Source organism: Tachypleus tridentatus, chromosome 11, assembly GCF_004210375.1.
Source record: "Tachypleus tridentatus isolate NWPU-2018 chromosome 11, ASM421037v1, whole genome shotgun sequence".
Taxonomy (NCBI): Eukaryota; Metazoa; Arthropoda; class Merostomata; order Xiphosura; family Limulidae; genus Tachypleus; species Tachypleus tridentatus.
This window is the reverse complement of record NC_134835.1, coordinates 62,283,392-62,303,028: the sequence shown is the minus strand read 5'-3', so window position 1 is coordinate 62,303,028 and position 19,637 is coordinate 62,283,392. Positions and strand designations below refer to the sequence as shown.

At 33.6% G+C, this 19,637-nt stretch overlaps 1 protein-coding gene across 11 annotated transcripts in view; it reads right to left on the bottom strand.

The window, feature by feature from the left end:
• Positions 1–19,637, bottom strand: part of LOC143232287 (adhesion G protein-coupled receptor L3-like) — a 70,258-nt gene that overhangs the window by 25,581 nt on the left and 25,040 nt on the right. For 10 of the 11 annotated variants that reach the window (XR_013017478.1, XR_013017477.1, XR_013017480.1 and 7 more), the window contains 5 exons: positions 11,897–12,964; positions 10,365–10,604; positions 7,336–7,439; positions 1,753–2,004; positions 475–586 (listed from right to left, as the gene is read on the bottom strand). Coding sequence is in view for 7 of the 11 variants with exons in the window: in XM_076467501.1 (XP_076323616.1) it covers positions 475–586; positions 1,753–2,004; positions 7,336–7,439; positions 10,365–10,604; positions 11,897–12,964 (1,776 nt within the window). In the remaining 4 variants the exon portion in view is untranslated. The remainder of the gene's footprint in view (positions 1–474; positions 587–1,752; positions 2,005–7,335; positions 7,440–10,364; positions 10,605–11,896; positions 12,965–19,637) is intronic. The other variant, XM_076467499.1, reaches the window with a different exon arrangement.

Genomic DNA, 19,637 nt, shown 5'->3' with positions numbered 1-19,637 from the left:
AACTACTGGAAATGCACTAACGTCTATCTGAATGCACAGATTTCGTACAAAATATTGAGAGTGAGAAAAACCATTACAATAAATTTTGATATATTTTTGAACGATAGAATATACAAGCAACAAAATCTAAAGAATGGAATATTTAAGTATAAGTAACTTAAGTTTAAAAAACTCTGACATTTTTTTAAAGACTTGAGTAAAATAAAGATAATTTGCTTCAAAGAGTGCTCACTATAGACTTTAGGCTTTGTTAAGTTTCAGTAGTGTCAGGAACTTAGGATTCCCAGCCCCATACAAAATTATCTTAAACGTAGAGAGAGAAAGCACGTTAGAGAGATGGTCTCTGTTAACTAATGTGTTTTGTATTCACAACTATATAACTTATACAGTACAACACCCACGTATTTAGTGTGTTTTGCTACACAGAGAATAAAATATTATACTATTTATAAGTCCAGCTAAATCAGTCATTACCTAAGTTACCCTTCTTAACAGTCGTATTTGTCCTGTTTAATGTTGAAGCCAGTAAGAATCCTCCGTTGTCCACAGCTTGGAAAAGGTTGGAGACGATTTCTGATCGACGGATCTGTCGGAAAAGTAAGACATCTTTAAATGTTGAAGGTGCAGTTCCAGAATTTTAAAGGAAGAATAATATGCTCACATATATATTACTTTTATAGTATAACTCCACTAAATGTAGCTTTTGTCGTTTCTTTAAGTCTCTTCATTGTTATGTTACATATTAACAAGTAATCTCAGACTCAATGGCGGCAGAAATGATAAAGCACTTTGTATAAACCATACACGGCATTTAGTCTTTTTCTTCTTCTGAAAATCAGCATCACTATGCATTATTTTATTAAGAATCTAGAGGTTTCGCTAACCTATAATTTGATAACATTCAAAAAACTTATGACTGTTTTTGTCAGTATAGTTGTGTGTTTTTTTTTTGTAATATTGTAATATTTTAACTATGAAACACTAATATATCCCAAACGTTTTGTAAGGAACAGCTGAGACAACGAGTCAGAATCTTTGAGTGTTTGTTTTTGATGTTATGAAAATGAGGTTGGACTCAAAAGAAACCGGTAAAATGTTCAAGGTGTTACAAGTGCAGCAGGAATGTGTGTGTGATCACACCAGCTTCTCGAAAAGATAGCCGTTAGAGAGATCAAAGACGCTTCGGCTCAAAGAGAAACACGTCTGTGTACAGTGTAAATTTCTGGTATCTCTGAATGAAGACCATCCCTCAAATGAGGATGAGAACAGAAGGAGGGGACTGATTCAGCAGCAGTTACGAAACAGGGAACATGAAGGTTGTTTCTGAGTGAAGTACAAGATAAGCGAAGAGGGGATAAATAGTGGAGAAATAGTATGACCTAAGTGGGTCACCCTCACGCTGTAACGACTACTTGGATCAAAGAAAAGAGCATGGTAAAATGGTCTCTGGTCTACAGAGCCAGATAACTCCGTCTTAAACTTCTGATTGGACACTCACCACCTATCGAAATATTCGTACTTTCTACCATTTACTCAAATATTACATGTTAATAAGGAAAATTAAGAGTACGAAAAAACATCATGTTTGTTTTCTGTATTACGTTATTTCGTAAAAGAATAGTTTCCAAAGTTCAAATAAACAGTTTAGTGTAAGATGTCATACTCTACAAAGTATGATTGGTATTGTTACGATGTTTCAAATATTTACTTCACTTTCTTTGAACTTATAATCAACAAAGATAGTACACCTACTTGTGGTACTTTCTGCCAGGACATTTCTTTATCAATAATTTCGCTACATGTATCAACTACAACGTTAGTGATGTTTGTGGCTTTTTCCTTCTTTTCCTCTTGAGTCAGATTAGCCGATTCTTTCTCGAAAAACTCTGTCGCTTTATTCAAGAAGTCTGTAATAGTAAGTATGTCCCCTTCCTGACCTCTTGTTTCGTTTTTAACGAAATCTCGTAATTCATTCAGGGTGTCCTGGATTCCGTTTTCTTCAATCTTGATATATATAATATTGTTTATCAATAATCTCTGATCAAAACTGCCTCATTAATTAATAAAACTAATCTATATAACTAGAACTACATACACAGTTAAAATACAAGAAAACTGAAAATTGAAATAATTATAATCAGTTGATTCATCTATTGCGTATTTATGCAATTAACAACATATTCAGCCGTTAATCTATTAATCAATAATTCTGCTTAACAGATATCGTGTATACAAAGAAAGTAATAAATAAACGTAAAATGTTCGTTTAAAATGTGTCCAGATTGAATGTTTTCAATGTATGTTACTGTTGTCACGACAAAACTTCAGCTACCACGAAATACATCAAGGAATATTATTTATCACATTGGTGACTTTTTGTGGAAAATATGAATCATAGAAACAAGCTGAATCTTAGTGAAGGTTCGTTAGAAAATACTCCGAATCAGTTTGGTAGTTTATTATGGGATTACTTTGAATCATGATGGCATTACGGAATGTTGTGTATCATGATGGTGGTTTGTTAAGGAATAATGTGAATTATCTCGTTGGTTTGTTATAGAAGAATCTTAAACATATTACTGGTTTATCACAGAGTAATATGAGCCTTTTGTAACTTATATGGAAATATAATGAACCACAGACACGGGTTTTTAGGAACAGGAAGTAATATGAACGTTACTGTTATTTATAAAGAAACAATATATACCTTATTGTTTTTTATAAGGAAGAAACATGAACATTCTTGTTATTTATATGGAAATATGTATCTTATTGTTATTTATAAGAAAGTAATATGAACCTTATTGTTATTTATAAGAAATAATATACACCTTATTGTTATTTATAAAGAAGTAATATGAATCATTTTGTTATCCATAAGGAAATAATATATACCTTATTATATCTGCTATTTTTAAGAAAATATTTCTGTAATTTCCATTCCTACTACAAAATCCCTTGTGTTTACCAATACGTTTACAAACCTTCATTCTTCGTGTACTAAATAAGGAATACGTATATTTATTTTGTTTTTATGGAGTAGCTTCAAACACGTCATCATAATTATTTTGCCAATGCTTTCTAGCGACGTTGATGTGACACATTCAGAATAATCACAAATTTAAAACTTGGTTTCTTAGCAACAATTACTTTTGCTGCAGTCACGATTTTATTCTTCTGGCTTCTGTGATAGTTTGTCTTCTGCAGTCAGAGCGTTCTGGAAGTGTCCTTGATTCAGTCGTAGACCCTATTTAGCATCGATTGTACTTTCTCATCGCGAAATGATTAGCAGCTTTCGCTTGAGAACAATGATGATATGAAGTAACAAACTGGAATTATACGCTTTGTCTCTGTTTCGGTATAAAAAGTTGCATCCTAGGCTGCAAAAAAAAAATCACAAGTGCTATACAGTACTGACCTTATCATCTTCAGTTGCAGGTGCTTCACTAACTGTAACAAACAGATAATCATTGTTGTTTGTCCTGAGAGGCTCTGTGTCTGTATCATAGTCGAGTACGATCACGTAATACTTGGCATTTCTAACAGGGGGCAGCACATAAGATTGGATCTTGTTGGACAACAGTGGAATCAAATCAGTCTGGATATCGTTTATCATGTAATGCTCATGTATCTCTTGTATGGTAATTCTTATAAAAGTGTTTGTTTACCAGGATTGTTCATTTGTTTGAGGTAAAGCCACATTTAGTTATATGCTGTGTCCATCGCGGGAATAGATATACGGATCTAGTATTGAACATCCGTAAACTTACCGCTGTCCCAAGTGAGACCTTACCAGAATAAACATGGCCGAATATCCAACACCTTTCTACTTACAAATATGAAGATGTGATCATGACTTCAAGAAAAACAATATTTTGAGTTTTATAAATTTCTGCGAAGAAATGATGCCATTTAAGTGCAGATTGCCATTACTATATCAATTACTTAATCAGGTACAATTTTTCAGCATCACATGTTGTGTTTATTATGTTGTCTTTCTTGATATCTTTAATGTTTTTTTAATGACGAAATGCCTTCAGGTGATATATTAGCTGATAATTTTTAATCCTTTGACAACAGTAAGTAGTTTGCTGTGCCGGAAACCTTGCAGCCAAAATCAAAACACCGAATATTAAGTTCATATTCTTAGTAGTTCTTCTTTGTTGACAAGACAACGAGTGTCATAATTTATTATGGACTTCATTCCTTGCTGCCCTTAAAAAAATTAGGAATCTGCAACTGAACCCATTTCGACCAACAAACAACTGTTGCACGTTTGAGTCAGCTTTTAACCATTAACTGGAAAACCTAAGTCTTGTGTTTTTGTCTTCTTTTTTTATTTAGAATTGTTTGTTTGCTTTTGAATTTCTCGCAAAGCTATACGAGGGTTATCTGCGCTAGCCGTTCCTAATTTAGCAGTGTAAGAATAAAGGGAAGCAGCTAGTCATCACCACCCACCGCCAACTCTTAGGCTACTCTTTTACCAACGAATAGTAGGATTGACTCTCACATTATAACGCCCCCACGACTACAAGGGCGAGCACGATTGTTGGGACGGGTAGTCGAACCCGTGACCCTCAGATTACGAGTCGAACGCCTTGTCCCACCTCGCCATGCCGAGCTCGCATTTAGAACTGCCTATGTCATGAAAAACTGTTGTTTCATTATTTTCTAAGATAGTATAGCAGGAAGTTATAGCAATAAGATCTTTTCATCATTTCATCTCTAACAATTCCAAGACTTGTTATAACTTTAATTTCACCACTTTCTTTTAATTTTGTTTGTAGTTATGCACTAAGCTACACAATGTGTCATCCGTGTTCTGGCCACCACGGGTATCGAAACCCAGTTAATAGCATTGTAAGCTCGCAGACATGTCACTGGAGGCTTTTAAAAATATTTTTCATTTCAAAACTTGAGATGAATGACTTTAGGTTTATAAACCTTTTTTATTATTATTTCCTGTTCAGTTATTGAGCATCAGGAAGACAGCGCCACACCAAACATGCTCCCCCTTTCAGCCGGGGTGGTGTTATAATGTGACGGTCAATCCCACATTTCGTTGGTAAAAGAGTAGCGCAAGTGGGTGGTGATGACTAACTGCCTTTCCTCTAGTCTTACACTGCATAATTAGGGAGGGCTAGCGCAGATAGCCCCCGTATGGCTTTGCGCAAAATTCAAACCAAACCAAATTCTTGTTGTAAAAACGAGTAGACATACCACTATACCTCCAGAGGACTTAACACATTCTACTAATTTCCACGTTTTACGGTTTACTGTAATCTATGTATATTTGGAAAATTGTAATAATTTCCGAGTTTTACACCTTTCTTTAATTTATAATATTTGAAATATTATAATAATTTTCGACTTGTAGAGTTTTGTTTGTTATTTAACCTGTATAACGCCACATCACGCTTGATTTCTGGAATTAGGTGTGATAAAAGCGAAAATACATTTATCCAAATCGAATAGTTCGATTACTGCCTGCCAATTACGATTTTTAGTGACGGGGATGCGATGTTGTCGTGATGCCTTATAAGTGTATCGAGTGTTGGTATAATAAGCATGAAAACTGTGAACACCCATCCTAGATCAAAGTGCATAAAATTTATCATGAAAATAAAAAACTTAAATCGTTTCTGAATTAAGCAATTTTCTGTTACATAACCAGCGTTTTAAATAAAAACAAACTTATTTAGGTAACGGAGAGTCTAAACTGAGAAATCAACAAATATTTTATCAGTTTTATTGTATACATTCAGTATAAAGACAAACAACAATACTAAGGTATACTTTTGTTGCTTAGCTATATGACACAAAAATCATTGTTGGAACGTAGTGTTACCCAAACGCACTGGGGTTTCTATGTAATAGAAGTTGTTAATCTAACTTATTTTTAACAATAACTTAGGTCTTCGATGGTTTTATTGTCTTCAAAGTTTTACATGTTCTACAGTAATTCCTGTACACTGAATCCGAAAATGATATCCATTTTTCTCCATCACGTACATACGTACATATTTTTCACAAAACGTCATATGTACTTTTACATAAGTGAATCAGTTTCATTGAAATCGGGTCACATTTTGTTATGCCTCAAATGTCAACAACCACTGGGTATAGACTTTTCTAGACCGATCACGACGTCAGAGTCGGATCCATCGTTCTAGAACTAAAACATAATAAAACAAAATATCTTCAATGTGCTATACGAGATAATAATTTGACCTAAGTAAGAATTCTTTCTTTCCGATTTGTAAAAAAATCCTTACTTGAAAGAAAAAAATTAATACTATTTTCGAAATCCGCATAGCTGAATTATGGAAAATCTGTTACTAAAACCAAAATAACTTTTATGAACTTTAAATTCTCCGGCCTGTGTAATTATTCGAAAAACTCCCGCGAATTAATTTCATGAATTATCTTAATTTTGGTTGACTCATAAATAAAGTCATCTACATTTGACTACCTCGACTACAAACCTCTGCCTCTTTGTTGGTGAATCTTGATTTTCTAAAATTTTTTATTTCATTTAGTTATGAAATGTTAGGTTAAGGTATACCTTGGGTAGGGGAGGTAGTACTAACTCCTCAATTCTGGCGGGGTATACGCTAGTAATTTGTATACTTGATGTATTGTGACAATTACCAAACTGTGTAGCTTTCTTCACTTTATATATAGTGTAACAATTTTCAAACTGTACAGTAGCAACTTCTTATAATTTATATATTTGACATACTGCTTGGTTGTTTTGGAATTTCGCGCAAAGCTACACGAGGGCTATCTGCGCTAGCTGTCCCTAATTTAGCAGTGTAAGACTAGAGGGAAGGCAGCTAGTCATCACCACCCACCGTCAACTCTTGGACTACTCTTTTACCAATGAATAGTGGGATTGACCGTCACATTATAACGTCTCCACGGGTGAAAAAGGCGAGCATGTTTTGTGTGACGGGGATTCGAACTCGCGACCCTCAGATTACCTGTCGAACGCCTCAACCCACCTGGATATGCGGGGCCTTGACATACTCCAATAATTTATCAGTGTCAAGTTGTGTATCGTTTTCTTTAATTTGCGTGTTTGACATATTGTAAGAATATTCAAATTGTACCCTTTTCATTGTCTTTAACTTATGCAGTTGATATGTTGTACAACCTGTAAATTCAACATCTTCCTTATGTTACATCTTTCAATTACTTTGACGATTCCCTAAACATATAGCATGTTGTCTTTTGGTTATAATTTGAAGTGTAACGTTTTCAAAGTTGTTTGGGTAAGTTCATCTATAACGTGATTTTTATTGGTTCTGGCAATGCTCCAATAAAACGACTTACCTTGTCGAAAATGTCTTTTAGTGCTATCGACTTGCAATCGCTCAAATCAGGACCATCACTCACCCATTCGCTTGTTTTTGAATCACAGCACCAGGTGGCGTTACCTATAATAACAGGAAAACTCTAATAAGACTAAACTATAAAATGGTGTAAAATACACTCCAATATTAATATCCTTCAGGAGACTTTTCACGTTCAACAGAATATGATTAACGCTCTAACACTCCATTCAACAAGTCCACTATATACTACTGCTACAGATTTCAATTACAGATGTTCAATCATCCATGAACCAGTAAGGTAGTCTGGCTTAGGGTTAGTCTACCCGGACTATTAATCCGGGGATTTATTGTTCGCAAACAGTTCACGTAAAAACAGATAAGCATCGAATTATTAATAAGGGTTCAGAAAAGGGTTACATGAATGATGTCTGTAAATGGAATTGTTAGTGCTGATGTATCACCTTTTTCATGAACACAAGTATAGATTTTGGAACAGAGGACACAAGTATAGATTTTGGAACAGGGGACACAAGTATAGATTTTGGAACAGGACACACAAGTATAGATTTTTGAAGTGTAGGTGTCATCTTCAGCTAAGACTTTTATTTTTCTAAACAGGGTGGCTGGTCTTTGAAATGGGTTGCCTTCAGATGTTATAGAGGCAGTAAATTTAAATGAATTGAAGAACAATCGTGATAAGTATATAAACGATAAGAGCTGGCTTTAAGGTTGTTGTTGTTTTTTAAAGTTAATTTAGTTTAGAGTGTGAAACAGCCGAGATGGACCAATAGGTGCCAGTTATTGTCCCGAGATGTTACGTTAAAAAGAATAAAAAAATCTTTCCGCACTTTTGGGGCATAGGTATACTATAAGAGTTACCATCAAATTTTACTAGTCTATTACTAAGAGTAACCCAAAAGTTGGAACAAACAAAAATCTCTGAACTCATTACAAATTCTCAGTTGAATAGTTCAACTTTCATAATAAAAATACTCTAGTAAACGTCTAGCGTAATGTAAAGGTTTCAGGTTTGACTGCTATGATGTAAATCCATTTTCTGTCAGTTTTTGTAACGCAGGAACATTATGCCTACAAGTTATGTAATTAGTATTTTTTTCTCATAATCGGTAATGAAACTAAAGTTCTGATTGATCGACATTTTATGGTCTTTACTTCAAAATCTACAGGATGTTAAACAGGAGGACTGTACGTTTAATTAGACAAAGTAGTTTTTTTCCAGATCTTTGATCCGATAACTAGATAGATTTTCACTTTTTTTTATAGCGCGCCTGAATTTGAATACGGAGCATGTTAAGTGGCATCTCGTTTTTGACTCTGGACCTTTCGATACCAAACCCAAAACATTATCCACTAGGCAACACAATTTGTTTTTTGCGTCATTGTTTTGGTAAATGTTTGCTAAGATTCATTTGTCTGTATTTAAATACAAAGCTACAAAATGGGTTATTTGTGTTCTACCTACCACGGGTATCGAAACCTGGTTTTTAGCTAAAGTTGTAATTCAGCAGATGTACTGCTGTGCCACTGGGGAAGGGAGGTTGAAGTTAAGCACAAAACTCAACAATGGGCTAACTGTACTTGCCCGTCGCGATAATCAAAACCCTATTTGTATCGTTATAAGCCTTTTAACCTATTTCTGCTGAAGCGTCGTCTACCTCTATAACGCCAAATAGATTGTTTATTGGCGAAAATATTTTTATTGCGTGTTTTTCTTCAAAAATGCCATCGGATGGCTCAGCGCTAAGTCTGATGGCATTTAATGTTAAAATGAGCTTCAAATCTATGAGGTAAGATCATTGCCAATAGCCCATTTGAGCTGCAAAACAAACAAACAGACTGTCTCGAAAGAAAAAAAAAAGATTATAAAAACTTTCTGGTATGCTCTTGTATAAAATCACGAAAACGTTTAGTCAGTTCCTTTTAATGAGGTTCACATATGCAAAATTCTATAAAAACCGTAGGTTCCGCAGAAAAAAATCTACACCCATGTGCAAATTAATTGAAACAAAACGGAAAATTACGATGTTTTCAATTTTTTGCGTTTTATTTCTGAGAATCCAAACATTACAAATTAATTCATGATATGACCACCTTTATTTTTCAGAAGATCATTAATCCGCTTTGGCATCGAGTCCACGAGTTGATTGCAATCTTTACTAATTTTTGGATTACGGTACCACACCTCAATTACGGCCTCAATTAGCTTATCTTTCGTAGTACAGTCTTTTCTCCGAAGTTTTTCTTCACAAATCGCCCAAAGATTTTCAATAGAATTTAAGTCCGGAGAGTTTCCAGGCCAGTCCAGTACCTTTATTTGCGTTGTAGTCATAAAATTCTTCACAAGTTTCGATGTGTGGCACGGAGCCAGATCTTGCTGAAAAATGCCAGATCCATCTGGAAATCTTTTTCAATTCTGGAACGACTCTTCTCTGTAAAACTTCGATGTACTGTGGTCCTCGCATCATACCTTCTACAATATGTAAGCCTCCGACGCCATAGTAGCTGAAAAAGCCCCAAAACATCTTCTTCAAGGGATGTTTTACGAACTCATTGATGTGAGATTCTTGAAGTTTCTCACCTGGAGATCTGCGAAAATGCAGACATCTTTGACTCTGTACGAAAAAATGAGTCTCGTCACTGAATAACACCTTCCTCCATTGTTCTTGCGTCCAGTTCTCTTATTTCAGACCCCATTGATACTGTTTTTTCTTCATTGAGTTGGAAAGAAGTTGATTTTTGACTGGTCTCTTTGCCCTTCTAACGCAATTTCGAATGACGTAATATTCCTCAAAATTTCGTCATATATCCCAAAGATAGATCGACCGTACTGCAAAACACAGCTAATGACGCCGACTGTATGAAAAAAAAATGACTATTAAAGGAAATCAACGGGTACAGCGAGCCTACACCGGCCGCCATGCTGAAAATATTGTAAAATGACCATTTGTTTCAATTAATTTGCACTAGGGTTTATATATAATATAATTCTGGAATCAGTTTCGTCACCTGTTGTTCCTTCTGGGCATGCTATATGTCTGCACTTCCCTGGAAATGTTTCCCTCCACTTGAGATCCCGCTTTTCTGTTTCTGGGCAAGTACGTGGTTTCTTGGTAGTAGTGGCTGTGGTTGTAATGGCTGCGGTAGTAGTGGCTGTGGTTGTAGTGGTTGCGGTAGTAGTGGTTGTGCTAGTAGTGGTTGTGCTAGTAGTTGTTGTGCTAGTAGTGGTAGGTTTTCCTGTTGGGGTATCTGCATATATCCAATATTCTGTTTATATTTCTATTTAATTTCAATTAACACCATGTCCTACATATCGCATACAAACAAATATGATATAACATGAGGTATATTATGTTCTGAACATTTTCGCGTTATTGATAACAAACTTCTAATTTTAAACAGTAAGCACTGAAAACAGATACCCGAAAATTAACCACTAAAGCAAGACGAGGATTTAAACTATTTGTCTAAGCAATTAAAAACTTACTTCAAAAATTAATGTTAGGCTTAAACAAAGCAGTAAAGTAAACTAGTTTCGACAACAAAAACGTATTAATAAGTTATGTCCGAATTTTTAAAGTAATTTCAAAAGATAAAATTACTGTTATATCTATCATTCAGTGAAAAATGGTTTCAAAATTACAAATGATGCAAGAAGTTTAAAGGCATCAGGAAATTAAAAATATTCAAACCACAGCAAATATTTACTCAAAAATGAATGTTTCAAATAATGTGTGTGTGTTTGCTTTTTGCAAAGCCACATCAGGCTATCTGTTGAGTCCAGTTTCAAATAATAGAATAAACGTCCATACAGTCATAAATGTTTTCAGTAGCCAAAAAATGCAAAAAACAAAACGTAAACTGTCTAAAAAAGTTTTAAACTGTTAAAAAGTACAGTAAACTGAGAAACAATGAAAACGTTTTTAGTGACTGAAAACAGAAGAGAGCAAAAAAAATGTTTGAATAGTGAACATAATACGGGAACTATGAAAGTAGCAAGTCACTAATGTTTCTGTTAAATAGCAGGAAAACTAGAACATAGGATAGTGAAAAAGGATTTAAATACTTAGAAAATAAATATGCATTGAAAATTAGCCAATGTTTAACGTTGTGAACAAGAAGGAATTCTCAATAGCCGCGGCTATAAATAGATTTAAAATAGGACAAGAGATAGAGCAGCTATGAGCTAAAGGTTTGTATATAGAAAAGAAACTGAGCCTTTCTATGAGTTGTTATGTCGCGGCTAAAAATACAAACTACAAGTCAAAAATATTTTGAATATTTATTATTGATGTAGCTGCTAAGATATAAAACTGTGAGAGACCGTCATAGAAATCGCATTTTATGCATAGAATATCGAAATGTTTTGTAGATTAAATTTAAATGTTTATATTAATATTTATCATTAGTTAAGAAAGAAGATTACCTTTTACATCCGAATATAACATTTATTCAATAATATACTTAAGATTAAATGTATTAACTAACGACCATTTTAACACTGAAAGAAGTATCACTATAAGTGCAATAAAATGAGTCACCTGTCACATTTACATCCTTAGATGTTGTGGTTGTATTCGCTGAGTTTGTAACAACTTTCAGGGTTGACGTTGTTAGCATCGATACGATCGTTGAAGTGAAATGTGCCTTCGGTGAAGTGACTAAGCGTGTAGACGGTTCTTTAGACGTAGAAAGGGTTGTGTATGATTTGGATGTACTGTCTGAGGCTTTTGATGTCAGTGTTGATGACTGTAGAGTACTTGCTAATATTGTAGACAGCATTGTTGATGTAGGTATTTTTGATGTATTTGTTACTATTGTAAATAATTTTCTCGATGTAGATGGTTCTGTTGTTTTTGGTAATATTGCAGACGACCCAGTGGGTGAAATTAGTGTAGTCAGTGTTGATGACTGTTGAGTACTTGCTAATATTGTAGACAGCATTGTTGATGTAGGTATTTCTGTTGTATTTGTTAATATTGTATACAGCATTGTTGATGTAGGTATTTTTGATGTATTTGTTACTATTGTAAATAATTTTCTTGATGTAGATGGTTCTGTTGTTTTTGGTAATATTGCAGACGACCCAGTGGGTGAAATTAGTGTAGTCAGTGTTGATGACTGTTGAGTACTTGCTAATATTGTAGACAGCATTGTTGATGTAGGTATTTCTGTTGTATTTGTTAATATTGTATACAGCATTGTTGATGTAGGTATTTTTGATGTATTTGTTACTATTGTAAATAATTTTATGGATGTAGATGGTTCTGTTGTGTTTGTTAATAGTGTAGACGACCCAGTAGGTGAAATTAGTGTAGAAGGTAGTTTTGGTGTACTCATTAATACGGTGGACGACATTTTTGACGTTGTAGATGATTCTGGTGTACTTTTGAATGTGGTAGAAAACTTTGTTGGTGATATAGATGTTGTAGATAGTTTAGATGTAGTCGTTAATGGTGTGGAGAATGCTGTTGATAACATTTCAAACAATAGTGGCGTCGTCGTTGTCGTTATTGGATTTAAATCTGTTGTACTAATTGATGGTGTATTTGATCCTGGTGAAGTGGTTAATACAGTAGACGCCACTGATGGTACAGAAATTATTGAATCTAAAGATAAAGAAATAGGTTTACTGTAGTGTGTATCACGAGAGATGTTTTCTTCTGTAGTTTTATTCAGCAACATAAAATATACAAAAGAAACTGAAAGATCAGTATCATATATTTCAACAAACCCTAAAACATATAATTATATCTCGTTTTATTCTAAAATACTTTGAAAATAAATCGCAAATGAAAAACATCTCATTAATGTATCTCCTGTACATTCAAACAGCTTTAAAAATTGTTGCTAGTTTAATTTCCTAACAATTTTTCACTTAATAAACTAAAAACCTGTACTTATAAATATTACACTCTTAAAAACATTCATTATTTAATTTTTTCGTTTCTAACTCATAGACAAAAGTAGCCTGTAAGTAAACATGGAATCGTTGAAAAATCACGAGGTGATATGTTTGGTGCACATGAAAGACGAATTTAAACCATTGAGGATTATAACGCATCGGTTTAATTAACATAAATTTACAATCTCTATCAGTTCAAACCTAAAAGCCAGAATAGTGTTATAATAATGTATCCATCTTTCACAATATTTTTGTATATTTCAGAAGAAAAAAAAAAGAGTAGAAATACGAACTATTTTCCTTAAGCACAAAATGCACGAATCAGTTTGTTTGTCATATATTTAAAAAAAACGCCTTGAAGTAAAAATCGAGCACAGTGAATAATGTTAAAAATACATTGTATTTGTTGTTGTTGTAGTTTTTAAATAGGCTTTGAATTTACAATGGAAAACTTAACCATAAATAAATGGAAATATGTATTTTGGGCATGTTCCTTACGTCATAAACGGTATAAATGAGGATTTACCACCAATTGCACTCATGTAGATGACTTGAACTTTGCTACAATTAAAAGCGTATATTCGAATACAGATAACAAAATAAAACTAGGTTGGTTATCTTAAAGTCACTTAAGTTAAAAGAGTGGGGCCGTTACTAGTGATAACAAACTATGCTGATAAACTTAAAGCTATGTAAAGTAAGATTAATAACAAACTATCCCAACATTACAGCCAATAACGTACGTCACAAACTTTCACAGTTATCTTTTGTTTTATATATAAAACATTTCACTAATTCATTAACGCTATAGTTTTCGCTTCTACATTTTTAAGTTGCATGACACACTTTTTGCATTTTCTACCTTTTATATGTAACACAATTATTACTAATTCTTTTTATAATTAATATATTATATGACATCTATTCACCATTGAAATGATACATATTACATATGTTTTACCAAAGCTGACAGTACTTTCATGGGCAGACGGTGTTGTTATTACATGATCTTTCTAAGATTCTAGAGGTGGATGGATTTACTAAGCATATTGTGTCTGTATTACAAAGGCGGATGGTGTTTCTATAAGCGGACAGTGTTACTATACTTTCATAGAATTGAATACAGGTTTTAACTTATGTTTATAGTTTTCATTTATATATTTAACTGTAATGTGTATGATATTATTAATATCTTTAACAAGCTATCAAAAACTGTTTATGGCATCCAAAGTATCGTTTTCATAAATATTAAACAAGACAGTTAATATGGCGAATTATGTTTTTATGATTTAGTATATGTTTCACATACTGATTGTAGTTTCCACTTCTGGATCTAATTTACATGACATTCATTTTTATACAGTCATGTGAAAAAGTTAGGACACCCTATGAAAGCCTGTGTATTTGTGTACATTTTTGGATATATAGATATTTAATCTCAATTTCAACAATACTGAGAGATTATAGGAATATAACTAAACAATTAAAACTGAAGGAAATACTTTTCAAAATCTTCTGTAAATGTAATTACACAGAAATGCATATTCTAACTGAGGAAAAAGGTAGGACACCCTACCCCCTAATAGTTAGTGTTACCCCCTTTGGCTGAAATAACTGCAGTGAGACGCTTTTTGTAGCCATCTACCAGTCTCTGACATTGGTATGAAGAAAGTTTGCTCCACTCCTCAATGCAGAATTCTTTCAGCTGTGAGATGTTTGAGAGGTTTCTTGCATGTACAGCCCGTTTCAAGTCACCCCACAACATCTCAATGGGATTAAGATCTGGGCTTTGACTCGGCCATTCCAGGACTCTCCATTTCTTAGTTTTCAGTCAGTCCTTGGTAGATTTATTGGTATGTTTTGGGTCATTGTCGTGTTGCAGGGTCCAGTTCCGCTTCAGCTTTAATTTTCGTACAGATGGTCTCACATGATCCTCAAGCACCCTCTGATACACAGTAGAACTCAAGGTGGATTCTATGATTGTGAGCTGTCTAGGTCCTGCTGCAGCAAAGCAGCCCCAAACCATGACACTTCTACCTCCATGCTTCACAGTTGGTATGAGGTTCTTTTCCTGGAATGCTGTATTTGGTTTACGCCAAACATGTCCTCTGTTCTTGTGTCCAAATAATTCAATTTTGGAATCATCTGTCCATAGAACATTATTCCAGAAGTACTGGCCTTTGTCTACATTCTCTCTGGCAAACTTCAGTCTGGCCTTGATGTTTCTCTTAGAGAGCAAAGGTTTCCTCCTTGCACACCTCCCATGCAAGTTAAACTTGTGCAGTCTCTTTCTGATTGTAGAGACATGCACTTTCACATCAATAGTAATCAGAGCCTGTTGTAGGTCCCATGATGACATGTTAGGGTGTTTGGAGACCTTTTTTAGCATCTTGCGGTCTGCTCTCGGGGTGAACTTGCTTGGACGACCAGACCTGGACATGTTGGCAGTTGTTTTGAAAGCTCTCCACTTGTTGAATATTTTCCGGACAGTGGAATGGCTGATTTCAAAATCTTTTGGGATCTTTTTTAATCATTTAACAGACTCATAAGCTGCTACAATTTTCTTTCTGAAGGCCTCAGACAGCTCTTTTGCTCTCACCATGGTGCTCACTCTCACTTCAACAGTCAGGAGCACACCAAACTAAATGTCTGAAGTTTAAATAGGACAAGCCTCATTCAAAATGCTGAGTAACAATTTTCTCATCATGTGCACCTGGTGTGATACACCTGTGTGAGAATTGACCAATTTTAAGTGGAGATAAATGTGGGGGTATCCTAACTTTTTCCTCAGTTAGAATATGCATTTATGTATAATTACATTTACAGAAGATCTTGAAAAGTCTTTTCTTCAGTTTTAGTTGTTTAGTTGTATTCCTATAATCTTTCAGTATTGTTAAAATTGAGATTAAATATCTATATATCCGCTGTGCCTTTGTGATGGTTATTTTCAAAATGTGCGATTATGTGATCATCATATCCGTATATATCATTTTGGAGAGTATTTTATTTGTTTTATGTATAGCAATGTGTTTTATTTACACAGTGGTTTGATTGAATATTTAAATATTTTCCAGTTACTACTACACTGAATACTTGAAGTTATATAAAATAGACACAACGTATTTCAAATGAGGATTTATCCTGAAGACAGTGAAAATGATGAATATTCTTCTTCTGAAGAACATGATTTTGTTTGAATGATTGAAATTTAAAGGTCCTTCTCAGGACTATCACATCCTGAGAAAGAGAAAACTATGATTGTGCATATCCCCTTTTACTGATATAAAATTTTCTGATTTTTAATATTTGCAATAAAAATCAGCATAATCTATATAGTTTTATATATCTTCTCGAGTGAGACCAGCTTTGCTAACACTGATGATGTATATGAATTTTCTAGTGCATCTAAATAAATATAAGATTGTGTCTTATATACGTTTTAGTAACCTTTTTAAATGTTCGCTTGTCTTCTTTCTCAAGTTTATCACAAAAAGTTAAGCTAGACACGTAACTTGTTACCTGATTTTTGGTTTTCAGTCAGGCTTCGAGTTTACTTGTTCAAAATCTGCTACAGTGATTGTAACTGATAATACGAACAAAATTTGTTGTACTTTGTATAAGTTACTGTAACTTTTATTCAAAAATCTATATTAATACATTTCGTGATAACTTCAGTGTTAGTTTATACATAATGCTAAACAAATGAAAAATACGAACTCTAATTGAAATAGTAATAGAAGCAGAATGTATAAAAGTTGTATGAAACCAAATTCAGTATTTTGTAAGTTAAGATGTTTGTAGGATATTAGTATATTGTGAAATTTTTGTTAATAAATGTTGCAGTACCTCTAATACTTGACAAGTTTGTCACTCATATATATTGATAATAATATATTAGTTTATAGTGTAGCATACCACTTTTAAACCGTAGAAGAAGAACAATCTGAGGGTCAAGATCTGATGCTCAGCACGATGGGAATAATAAATTTAGGTTCAGATTTCAGCAGATGATATGCTTTCTAGAGTTCCTAAAATAAAGAAATTTTGATAATATTAACGTGAAGCACTTTGGGAAATGTCCCTGATGTTACGTTTACAGTGATTTACTCTCTTGAACTTATAACATGCTAGAAAAAGTATTAATATATTCTACATGTGTTATCACATTGGAATGTAGGTTAGTATTTTATAAAATAAGATGTTTTTTGTAAATAGTGTATCTTAGTGTTTGTTAATATATGTTTTAATATGCTTATTAAGTGTGTGATTGTACTTACATTTTACACTATAATGTAACTCTTGCTTATATGATAGTGGAAAAACCTTTTATTACACGACGTGTAACCCCCAACTTCGTGAAACCTTTATCTTGTGTGAATGTATATTTACAATAGAGGTTACAATTTTTCTGTTTCCTCTTCGTTTTCTGTCACGAAGAACTTTATTTTTCTCCATTCTCAGGATTCAGATATGACGTCGTGAATATGTCACACACGCATCTAATACACTGGCGCCGTCTATATAAACATAATAATACTGTTTGTTGTATGTCTATGTAAACACTTCGCAGGGTGTGAATGGATCTTTACTAATGGAGGTCCATTAGGTCAACGGGGAAATAAACACAAATTTTCAATTTTACATTTTGCAATTTTTGTGAGCGTTTTTTAACCACTACTTCGACACTGTTGATGAATCTTCGCCAAATTTGGCATGAAGGTTTGTTGTGTCAGAGGTGGAGGGATACATATAAATTTACAGTTTCACATTTTCTGTTTTGCTGCTTTAATAGGAGTTTTTAACATTATATATAAAGGAATCAACTTTTCATATCCTAAGATAACCTTTCATTAATCATGAATCTGTATAACTTCCGTCCAGGGTACGGGTACCCCAGCTAGTATTAATAATAGCATATTGGACTATGATGAAACCTGAATTTTAGTTAATAAATGTATAAGTTGAGACTTCTATCAGTTGTTGAAAGGTACTTGTTATAAACTAATATTCATGTTGTGTGAATTATTATAAAAGACTGAGCTAGATACATAGTTATCTCGCATTTGATCTTTAATCTGAACCGAATAAAATAAAGTTGTCAGTGGATATCAACGTAAGATGGATATGAGTTATATTTTCCGACTTACCCTGTCTAAACCTATGGCCAATTGATGGATGTTATTGATCAGTTAGCACGAAACGTTTCCGTTCTAAAGTATGATGAAGTCAGTGAACTACATGAATTGCACACTAACTTTTTAGTTCATAAACAATATAAAAAATCTTACATACTGAATTAAAATGAACAAGTAGTAATATGGACATGATGTACAAAGTATGTATGATAGCCATTCTAGTATTTTATAAGCTATATGTTTATATAAGAAGATAGTGTATCCTGAATTGACTTTTCCATCGCTTGCATACACTGTTATTGACCCCATATAGAAGCACAGAGAACATTTATATGTAGTGATTCATTTAACGTTCTAAATTAATCTATAGAAATGTAAGAATATAGGTTTCTAGAATATTGTTAAACGTTAAACATTATTATTTAGATACATCTTCGTGTTATGATGTCACCCTCCCTGGCAACTTGTTCCTAACAACATGCCATGTGGTGAGTAGCACTCAAACTACAGGTCTTTTAAATATTATGTAAAAGGTATACACACCCGAGGGTTATATTTTTAACTCTCGTCTATATAATTATGTAACCCTCATTCAGCGTCCTCTGAGGTGGCATTGTTTAACTATGATATTTTGGTATAATAACTAGAAAACTAAAAACGAATCCGCAGTTTTAACTGAAAACCAAAACCGAACAGAAATATAAACTCTCTTAGCAGCCTTTGATGTATGTGTTCGAGATAATAGTTCTTTGTGTCACATGTATTTCGCGTGATTTGTTCGAAGTGATCAAACCTTTGACCACTATTGACATTTCAAGACCCCAGTTGATGTTTGGCTGAAGCACAACAGTTTTTCCCTTCTGCTGGTCATCAGCAGATCACGACAGCCAAAGATATCTCTATCGAAAAATCATATTTTCTTTCGATTATCAACACTCATGCCATATAACTATAACTAATATGTTAAAGAAAAATGTTCTTGCTATACAAGCATCTATTATCATATCCCTTTAAAAATTATGTTTTTGCTTTAAAATATACCTTGTGAATAATCTATAAAATAACTATATCTCTACATTTATATGGCTTAAGGCTTTCGAAATAAAAAAAATCATATAATTGCTCTAGACTTTACACAGATTACAAACTCATGGAGTATTCTAAGAAACTGGCTCATCAGTGCATATTAACATCTGATAAAGCATGCTAAAACAGATATTACACTAAATACACATTTAAAAA